Source organism: Coenobita brevimanus, chromosome 1 (assembly GCF_032717465.1).
Source record: "Coenobita brevimanus isolate Jiangsu-jjx chromosome 1, ASM3271746v2, whole genome shotgun sequence".
NCBI classification, from domain to species: domain Eukaryota; kingdom Metazoa; phylum Arthropoda; class Malacostraca; order Decapoda; family Coenobitidae; genus Coenobita; species Coenobita brevimanus.
This window is the reverse complement of record NC_136954.1, coordinates 56,480,305-56,490,638: the sequence shown is the minus strand read 5'-3', so window position 1 is coordinate 56,490,638 and position 10,334 is coordinate 56,480,305. Positions and strand designations below refer to the sequence as shown.

General features: G+C 42.9%; 1 protein-coding gene across 1 annotated transcript; it reads left to right on the top strand.

Annotated features, from left to right (window-relative positions):
* The first annotated feature begins 5,407 nt into the window (after positions 1-5,407).
* LOC145398324 (uncharacterized) lies at positions 5,408-6,896 on the top strand. Its single transcript, XM_080271246.1, has 3 exons — positions 5,408-5,612; positions 5,742-5,914; positions 6,123-6,896. The coding sequence occupies exons 1-3, from the start codon at positions 5,408-5,410 to the stop codon at positions 6,894-6,896; spliced, it is 1,152 nt and encodes a 383-aa protein (XP_080127372.1).
* The last annotated feature ends 3,438 nt before the right edge of the window (positions 6,897-10,334 follow it).

The following is a 10,334-nucleotide window of genomic DNA, read 5'->3' as shown; positions in this document are numbered from 1 at the left end:
GATGATGATAATGATGATGATGGTGGTGGTGGTGATGATAATGGTGGTGATGATGATGATGATGGTGATGATGGTGATGATGATGATGATGATGGTGATGTTTTTTTTCTGATGCATTTTTCAAGATTTAATGTTTCACATATATATTTGCTTATTGATGTGACGCCCATCTGTGGAGAGAGAGAGAGAGAGAGAGAGAGAGGGGGGGGATAGAATTTTAGATGGTTATGAAAAACACAAGGAAAATTATTGCAGATAGCTGATATGAAAGGAATAGAAGTACAGTATATATAAAAAAACTATAGTAAAAATAGAAATGAAATAGATAAAAAAGACCAAAAAAATATTAATAATAGAGAAAAAAACATGTGTCCGAAAATTAGTAAGATTCGTGAGGTCGATGGTGCAGTACGATATTGGATTCTCTCTCTCTCTCTCTCTCTCTCTCTCTCTCTCTCTCTCTCTCGTGTCGTGTTCTTCAGTTTTATTCTCTTGTATCTGTTCCTTTTTTATATCGTTTCTTCTATTATTTTATCATATTCTTTCTCACTCCTCCATTCCATTCATCGTCTTCCTCCTCTTCTCATCCTTTCCCATCTTTTTTCTTTTTCTGTATTCTTCTTTTTCTTTCTTTCTTTTTTTTTTTTTGATCTTCTCACCTTTCCGTTCCTTTCCTCACCTCTCCCCTCCTCTCCTCTCCTCTCCTCTCCTCTCCTTCCCTCCCCTCCCCTCCCCTCCCCTCCCCCCTATCTGCTCCTCTCCTCTCCTCTCCCCTCCTCTCCTCTCTCCACATCATCCTGCCTACTTGCCTAACCTACTCAGTTCCATCATTACTTGCAACAACACCCACACCACGACAAACCACACGCCATTTTCTCCATTATCATTCTTTGACATTCTTTTCTTATTAAATGTGTGTGGTTTTTGGAGGCGCCCCTGAACAATGCTCTTTATCACACCTCAGTCGTCCGGCACAACTCTCTCTCTGTCTCTCTCTCTCTCTCTCTCTCTCTCTCTCATTAAAAACCTGTCCCTTTCTCACATCTTCATTCCTTTTCCAGTGAGTTTGTACCCAGACGTGTGTTTCGTGAAGTTGAGTTACCGGTACTTTTTTTTTCCTAACCGGTTTTATTATTTTATTATCATAGTTACCTTGTTACTGATGATGATGATGATGGGGATGATTATGATGGTGATGATGATGATGATGATGATCTTTTTCTGATGCATTTTTCAAGATGTAATATTTCTCATATAGGTTTGTTTTTGTGACGCCCATCTGTGTGTGTGTGTGTGTGTGTGTGTGTGTGTGTGTGTGTGTGTGTGTGTGTGTGTGGAGAGAGAGAGAGAGAGAGAGAGAGAGAGAGACTAGATTTTTATATTACGAAAAACGCATGGAAATTATCTGCAGATAGTTGATATGAAAGTAACAGAAGTACAGTATATATCAAGAAAATATAATTACCGTAGTAGTAGTAAGTTAGAAAGAAAAGTAATAGATAAATATTAGTGCCTCCTCCTCTCCTCTCCTCTTGTCTTCTTCCTTCTTTCTTCTTCCCTTCCCTTCTCCTACCATTTTCTCTTTTCTTATCTTTCTGTCTCCTCTCCAACTTCCCCTCTTCTCTTCTCTGTTCTTCTTTTTTGTCTTGTCTCCTCACCTCTCCTCTTTTCTTGTATCTTCTCGTCTCCTCTCCTCTCCTCTTCACCTCCCGTCTCCCCTCCCCTCCCCTCCCTCTCTCCTCTCTCCACATCATCCTACCTACTCGTCTAACCCACTCAGCTCCGTCATTACTTGCAACAACACCCACACCACGACAAACCACACGCCATTTTCTCCATTATCATTCTTTGACATTCTTTTCTTATTAAATGTGTGTGGTTCTTGGAGGCGCCCCTGAACAATGCTCTTTCTCACACCTCAGTCATCTGTCACAATTTTTCTTTCTTTTTTCTTTCCTTTTTTCTGCATGACTTTTAAAACGTGTATCACATTGCCTTCAATTTTTTGTATTCTTTTTTTCTGTTCCTTTTTTTTTAAAGTTTAGGATGACTCATAAAACGTGTATCGCTTTTGTTATCTTTTTTTCCCATCATCACGGGATTAAACAGAGAGAGAGAGAGAGAGAGAGAGAGAGAGAGAGAGAGACCGGAATGAAACACGGAAACTGTCTTCATAGTGACCACGTTTGATGGACGCTATAACTCCCTCACTAGTACTTCACTACACTATACCCATTTTACACTAGCCTGGCCTAAAGCTGCCATCTCTTTACACTGACTACTGAGTTCTAGCAATAGAGTATCACTAGAATCCGCCGCTAGTCACGAAGAAGTGCTGTGAAAAGAATGTAAAGCCATAGTTAGGTATTGTCTTTTTCTACCATTGAGCGGCGTGAAATAAGATGCAAGAGGAAAAAAAAATCTAGGCCACTTTAAAGAAAAACAAATGATAAGCCATAGTAAAATAAGGATCGTATTTTCGTCAGTCAAGGAAGCTCCCTAACGCCATTTCCCTAGTGATTTAGTTTTGGATGTGGGTGGTTAACAGTATTTTTACACGTTATTTATGCTGAGTATGGCAGTAATGGAAGGATTGATGTAACACAGAATAGGACGGTAAGGTGTAATAAACAATAATAAATCGCTTAGAAAAAGGTGTTAGGGAGCTTCCTTATCCGAGGAGAATACAGGCCAAGAAGACGTCCTCGCACTGAAGAGGTTGACGTACAGACCAGGGACTTGTTTGTTTGTTTTTTTGTTTTTTTGCTTGCTAGCTCCAAAGTACATGTATTGTATTGGGATAGTTGGTAGTGAAGTGCTTTATTTCGTTTTATTTCTTTATTCATAGTCTTTATTTCTTTACTTCTTTCAACATTGTCTGAGGGTAGCAAGGAATAAAAAGCCCATCTGTAGGGAAAAGATTAAATGAAACCCCAAGAGGAACTGGTTAGTGTGGGGACGAACGCTTGTTGGAAAAATGTATGGTTGGAAAGTTGTTTGGGAAAGCTGTCTGTATTTGTCCATATATCTTTTTTTTTTTTTTTTACTCCGTCTTTCTCTATCTGCTTGTCTCTTTATCTGTTTTTTATCTGTGTGCCTTTATCTGTTTGTCTCTATCCGTTTGTCTCTTTATCTATATTTGTCTGTCTGTGTGTTTGTCTCTTTCCATTTTTATCTCTTTATGTCTTGTCTCTGTCTGTTTGTCTCTTTATCTGTTTTTATCTCTCTGTATTAGTCTGTCAGTTTCTCTCTGTCTATGTATTTTTATCTATGTCTATCTTTATCTGTTGTCTGATTATCTATCTATGTCTGTATTCAATTATATCTGCGTCTGTTATCTGTCTCTGTCCACCTCTCTGTCTGTGTCTGTACAACTATTTCTCTCTACAACCCTGTTTTCTCCAACTTTATCTGTACAGGTTTATCATTCTCTGTCTTATCTATATGTCTGTCTGTTGTGTTGATTTATCCTTTATCTTCTCTGTTCATCTGTACCTTTTTATCAGTGTTTATGTCTCTTCTGTATCTATATCCGTCTGTTTGTTAATTTATCTTTTATTCTCTCTCTCTCTCTCTCTCTCTCTCCTTTATCCATTCACCTCCCTCCCTGTCTTTACTCCACACTTCCCACGCTTCCCCATCGGAGTTGACCTGTACAGTTTCTCCTTTAACCTCTTCGTTCTCGGTCATCCTCTCCGCCTGTGAAAGTGGTTCCTGCTTACTAGTACCAGGAAGAATCTTGTCGTATATTTTGCATTTCTTTTATTTTCGACATTTCTGCAAAAACTAGTGAATCGGTCGTGGAGTCAGGGTATGTTTAATATGGCCACTTTTTCTGGGACTTATATAAATTGCTTTTTTTTATGATTTATATAATTTTGAGACAGGAGGAAGATTGAATGTTGTGTTGGCAGTTTGTTTTTTTTAGATTTTGTATGTGTGTGTGTGTATGTGTGTGTGTGTGTGTGTGTGTGTGTGTGTGTGTGTGTGTGTGTGTGTGTGTGTGTGTGTGTGTACTAGAATTGGCTGTGTCCGTGTGAGGTGCTAATGAATATATACTCTTCATCTTTTCATGGGAAAAAAAGTCAGGGTGATGATGATGATGATGATGATGATGATATACGGTAATCAAAGTAAGAAGGTAGGATAAGAGAGTCCATCTTTCCTCTCCAGTTCAGTATGTTTCTTCAAGAGCTGATAAGAAGCGTCTGGAGATAACAGGAGTAAAAGATAGGATTGATAACAGGCGTCCTCGTGGTGAAGGGGTGAAGATTTGAGACGGGGAAGCACTGTGACCACCACCTTGTTATTTATTTATTTATTTATTTAATTATTGAGAAGAGGAGGAAGGAGAGGACCGAGAGAGAAACGGAAGATGAATTTTATTGTGTGGGTACGTCTCTCTCTCTCTCTCTTTTTTTTTTGATTGATGTGACAAGTGAAAGCTACCTGAAGACATAGTTAGGAAATGATATTGCATAGCTGAAACGTGTGTGTGTGTGTGTGTGTGTGTGTGTGTGTGTGTGTGATTTAGAAAGGGAAATGAACGTGATGCCAGTGGTGAAGACTTTTTCTTTTTGCAAAACTGGAGGCAAAATTGAAGAGACAGTAATGGTTAGTGGTGTGACTAGTCGTGTTTTGAGAGAGAGATTACAAACTTAATGTAGTGAAGCGACTAAAGAAATCTCGTAAATTTTCCTCTATTCTTTTCAATATCCTGAAAAAAAAAGAAAGAAAAAAAAAAAAAAACACTGAAAAAGAACTTCGACCTTTTTTTTATATTTTTTCTTTCTGTATATTTAATGATCGTAAATTAGGCTACCCATTAAATACAGTAATTACTTGTGCTTAGATGGGGTGCGGGTTTGATGGTAGTGATTAATAATTCTTCGTCTCCCCATAATGAAAAGTGACTGGGATTACAGGAAAAAAATATTTAAAAAAAAAAGCAGTGAAAGTCAGGTTAAGAGTCGGAAAGAAAGTGGAAAGTGTTATGTGTAGATAGAGACAGGGTGTGAGAAAGAGAAGACTTGGAGGAACGTAGAAGAGAGAGCAAGTAAGAACAGAGAGAAGAGCTGTAGGAAGCGTGGAAGAAAGAAGTTTATAAAGAAGAGTAGACACTACGGTACATTGAAAGAAGAAGAAAGAGGAAAGGGAAAATAATAAGCTACAAGATACGTGGAAGGAAGAGGAGAGAGAGAGAGGATATTCCAAGGAGTGTGGAAGAACGAAGAGGGAGTGAGAGAAGAGGGAGGAGGGGAGGGAGGAAGAGGTGAAAATGTCTGAGTGAAGGAGAGAAGGAGACTCAGAAATCATGAGGAGGGGATGGAAGGTGGTGTGGGGGAAGTAGTGAGGTCTCCCCCCTCTTCCAAAACCTCGCCCTCCTGCCCCTGCCCCCACCCCCGCCATGCCCCAGCCGGACACCACCTGCCACCACTGTCACATTCACGCCCCCATCCCCGCCAGGGACTTGAAACGCACCCACCCCCTCCGGTCCCACCTCAATCCCCCCCCCAAGAATGTGTCCTTCCTGTACCGGGGTACGCGAGGCTCCGGGGGTGATAGGGGTGGATCGCCGCGGGGCAGTCCAACCATTCCCGTGCCCCCACCACCCCCGCCCCCACCCCCACCACAGCCCCCCTCCCCACACCGCTCCCTTCACTCGACCCACTCCACCCACTCCCTCACCCCGCCTCGCTCCCTCACTCCGCCCCGCTCCCTGCCCTCGTCCCGCTCCATCACTCCGCCCCAGGTGCCCCTCGACCCCCGCCCCGCCCTGGTGATGGACTCCCTGCCCCCCGCCGCCAAGACCAAGGTGCCGCCAGTGCCTGAGGGGCGAGGCAGGCGGCGGCGGCGGCGGAAGGGGCTGGTGGGGCTGCAGGCTGTGCTTCTGGTCGGGGCGTACGCACTGCTGGTAAGAAGCTACATCAACACACCCACACCGCCATCAACTACACACCTGTCTGCCTCACTACCCTCACTCGAATTAATCTTAAGCTGTCACCTATGTTGTTATGATAATGTTATAGGCCAGGAGTGTGTGTGTGTGTGTGTGTGTGTGTGTATTGCCCCATGCACGGTTAATGAAGGCCGTTTCCACTGACTTGGTGTGCCTTCCACAGCTGGTGCTCGCCGTGGTGGTTGGCGTGGTGCTGTCCCAGGACGCCGCCCGCCGGCTAAGGCCCCGCCCCGCCCAGGGTCCCCTCCCGCCCCGCCCCGTCTTTGGCAGCGCCTCCCTCGCACCTGCCCAGGGTGGCCCCATCAGGGTAGTGCGACCCCGCCCCCGTCCCCCACCTCCCCGCCCCCTGGAGTCTGAGATCAGCCTGCTGCCCAACCCACTGTCCTCCATACCACCCCGCCCCGCAGCTCAGCCCCGCCCCGCCCCACCTCCCATCGACCCCCCAACTTTCAGGGCCCCACCCCCAGGCTTCCAGACAGCCGCGCCCGCACCGGCACCCGCCCCCGCCCCCCGACGTCCCGCACCCCCCCCACCCCGCCGCCCTGCACACACACTGACGGCCGTAGACAGCGACTTCGCCCTTCAGGACAGTCCCCGCGGCCGTAAGGAACCTGATGTGAAGATCCTGCGCTCCTGGTCCCACCACAACGCCGACGGCACTTTCTCCTGGGGATACATCAACGACGACGGCTCTTTCAAGAACGAGACCCGGGGCCATGACTGCGTGGTTCGCGGCGTGTACGGCTACGTGGACCCCGAGACCGGAGAGCAGCTGTCCTTCCCCTACGAGACCGGCATCGCGTGCGACCCCAACGCGCCGGACTACGTGGACCAATACGACTACGACTACGACGGCAATACGGTGGTCTTTGACGACGCTGGCGAGGCACGCGTCATCGCTGGACAGGGACGCTCTGGACTTTCACGCCAGGGATAAATAAGGCCATCTCTACACACACACACACACACACACACACACACACACACACCATTCCTCATATATACACCTTCCTACCTACAAGTCAGCCCTGTTGAGCTCCCAAATTCCTAACCCCACTTTCTACCCTTCTAACAAAATCCGCCCACACCCACACCCACAGTACCCCCTTACCCCCCAGCCACCCCCAGGAGGTCAGAAGGCGCCACTACAAGCCTCCCTCCCTCATATGGCTGGTTGAAGCTGATATTGTAAATTTTTGTATTTATGCGTTAAAGAAAAAGTGATGTACATTGCAATAAACTGCTCTCTCTCCTTTTTTCTCTCTCTGTACATTGATATAAACTGCTCTTTTTTTCTCGCTCTCTCTCTGTACATTCATATAAACCGCTCTTTTTTTCTCTCTGTACATTGACATAAACTGCTTTTTATATTTTTTTCTCTTTTGTACATGGATATAAACCGCTCTTTTTTTATCTTCTTATTATAAACTGCTCTTTTTCTCTGTACATTGATATAAACTGCTTTTTTTTCCCCCCCCTGATATAAATTGCCCTTTTTTTATCATTTTATTATAAACTACTCTCTTTCTCTGTACATTGATATAAACAGCTCTTTTTTTTTTTTAATCTTTTTAATAAACTGCTTTTTTTTATCTTAATGTAATCTGCTCTTTTTTCACCTTTGTACTCCCCATACAGCCTTGAATTCCTCCCCCCTACTCCCCATACAGCCTCGAATTCCTCCCCCTATTTCCCATATAGCCTTGAATTCCTCCCCTTACTCCCCATACAACCTTGAATTCCTCCCTCTGCTCCCCATACAGCCTTGAATTCCTCCCTCTGCTCCCCATACAGCCTTGAATTCCTCCCTCTGCTCCCCATACAACCTTGAATTCCTCCCCCCAGTCGTTCTCCTGTGTCTATATATAATGAGTCTTGTCTTTCTCTCTGGCAGCTTCTGTGTTCACCCAAGTCATTAGTATAATAAAGACAAAATCAATATAAATGCGTGTTTTTATTTCACCCTTTATTTTGAACTTGATTTCTTGGGTACGCTGCTCTTGTGTGTGTGTGTGTGTGTGTGTGTGTATGTGTGTGTGTGTGTGTGTGTGTGTGTTTTGTTTCATCTCTTTTTATTTGGGTTTCCTGGATACGCTTCTCTCCTTTCTTTTCAAGAAAATAGAAAAGAAAAAAGGCCAGAATATCAACAGGAGTGCCTAGTTGAATCTGCATATTCCATTTTATTGTTCCTTATTAGCATTGTTTTTGATAGATTGATAGATTGACTGCTGGATAATTGCATGCTTTTGGTAGATGCATAAAATAGATAGGTGGATAGACTACTGGATAACTGCACACCTTTGATTGATAGATTGATAGACAGACGGATGGATAGACTGCTACATAACTGCTTACTATTGAAAGGATGAAGATAAAATATTTGATATAAAGTTGTAACAGTGAAATATTTCGTATTTAATGCTGCCTCAGGGATACTCTCAGCTGAATAAAATCGTCCTGTAATGGTGAGAAGAATAATACTTAACCCAGAACAAAATCGTCGTGTACTTAACCTATCCCATAGCACGGAAAGGGTTTGGATCCGATATTTCAGTAGGCCTGTGGAATTATAAGAAGGTATTTGTAGCATTCTTGTCATGGTCTTCGTCTTCGTCGTCGTCGTCATCGCTGTCATTGTCGCCGTCATCGTCATCTCCATCGTCATCGTCGTCGCCGTCATCGTTATTGTCGCCGCCGTCATCATCGTCGTCCTCGTCATCATCCACATCATCACATATTAATCTAAATAACTTGTTCCCCGAGATATAAAGGTTAAACCAGTTTCACACACACACACACACACACACACACACACACACACACACACACACACACACCTTTGATATTTGCGTGGATGCAGGATTTAGCCTTGACGGTGACACTCCCCTCTTTCCCACGCTCATAATTGAACATATCCTTATATACAAAAAATCTTCACACTGGTTTTTATATATATGCCTTTTCGAGTTATTATGGACCTAAGCCATTTAAAACAGATGATATCTTCCCAAAATGTATCATTGTTACATACGGACACATCGATCTATCTATCTATTGCCAGACGCCTCAGTCCCGTACGGGGTGGCCACAAACAAATCGCCTCCACAGATTCAACTTGCATATATTTCCATTTCCAGCTACAGGTTCTTTTTTTCTTTCCCACGCCTATGTACTGTATTTGGATATTTTTTGTGTATGTAAAGTCTCTCCTAATAATTTTTGTATATAGTAGTTATGGTTTAATATTGTTGTTACTCAAGCCCTGTAATATTAATCGTCTCCAGTTCAAAAAGTTCTCTTCTGTGCCAGTCATTATTGTCTAGGCGTTCTCTCTCTCTCTCTCTCTCTCTCTCTCTCTCTCTCTCCGAAAGTGAATCATATCGGAAGGAAAAAGTAAGAAAAGAAAAATGAATATTCCTCGTATTCAAGAGAGTAATATTTAACCCTGAAGACAGACACAACAATACCGGAAGTTGCCCAGTTCCGGTATACATTGAGGCCCTGGCAATCACCCTTTTTATTACCTGATTATAAGTTTATTGGCAAATGACATGTTTTTCAATGAGATACAGACCAGTAAACTTTTGGCATAATTTCCTCCATGGCTCTGAGAGATATTTGGCCGCGGTGTGTGTGTGTGTGTGTGTGTGTGTGTTTATTTCGTCATCTAAACTTTAGTCTTGTAAATATAATGGAGCACAACCTATGAATGTTATTTATGAAGAGAAAATAATTACAAGACAATGTTTAAATCACTTTGCATAATGTTTGGAAATGTTTTATACAGATTAAAGAGGGAATAAAATTAGCAGATTTGAGGCTAAGGTTGTTGGAAGTAATGAATTTTTTGCATTTATAAAGAGGATTGAGAGAGAGAGAGAGAGAAAGAGAGAGAGAGAGAGAGACTTGACTAGAAGGGTGTTGTGATCATGAGGTGGATGGAAACAGAATAATAATGATACTAAGAAAAAGGTGGAGCAACAGGGTGGATGGATGGGCGGGGTGGACGAGATTGGGTGGATGAAGGTGAGTGGGTGGAAGCACATGAAGACGAAGGACGGGAATCAGGTGGAGCCGGATAATTAATAATAATAATAATAATAATAGAGTAGTAGTATTAGTAATAGTAGTAGTTGTAGTAGTAGTAGAAGTAGTTGTAGTAGTAATTGTAGTAGTAAAAATAATGATAGTGGCAGCAGTAATAATAGTAGTAGCAGTTGTAGTTTTTTATAATTTAATAGTATTGAATATGATGCTGAAAAACAGTAAATAAATGAATAAATAAATGAATAAATGCATAAATAACACAGCAAACAAGCACTATAGAGCATAACAACATCAAATCTAACACACATTATTTCCAGTCGAAGTTGTC

Excerpts from the sequence above, each read along its gene's own strand:
- LOC145398324 (XM_080271246.1), top strand. The coding sequence starts at position 5,408 with ATGCCCCAGCCGGACACCACCTGCCACCACTGTCACATTCACGCCCCC. Across the intron at positions 5,613-5,741 it reads CATTCCCGTGCCCCCACCAC|CTCCGCCCCAGGTGCCCCTC; the intron begins CCCCGCCCCCAC and ends CCCGCTCCATCA. Across the intron at positions 5,915-6,122 it reads TCGGGGCGTACGCACTGCTG|CTGGTGCTCGCCGTGGTGGT; the intron begins GTAAGAAGCTAC and ends TGCCTTCCACAG.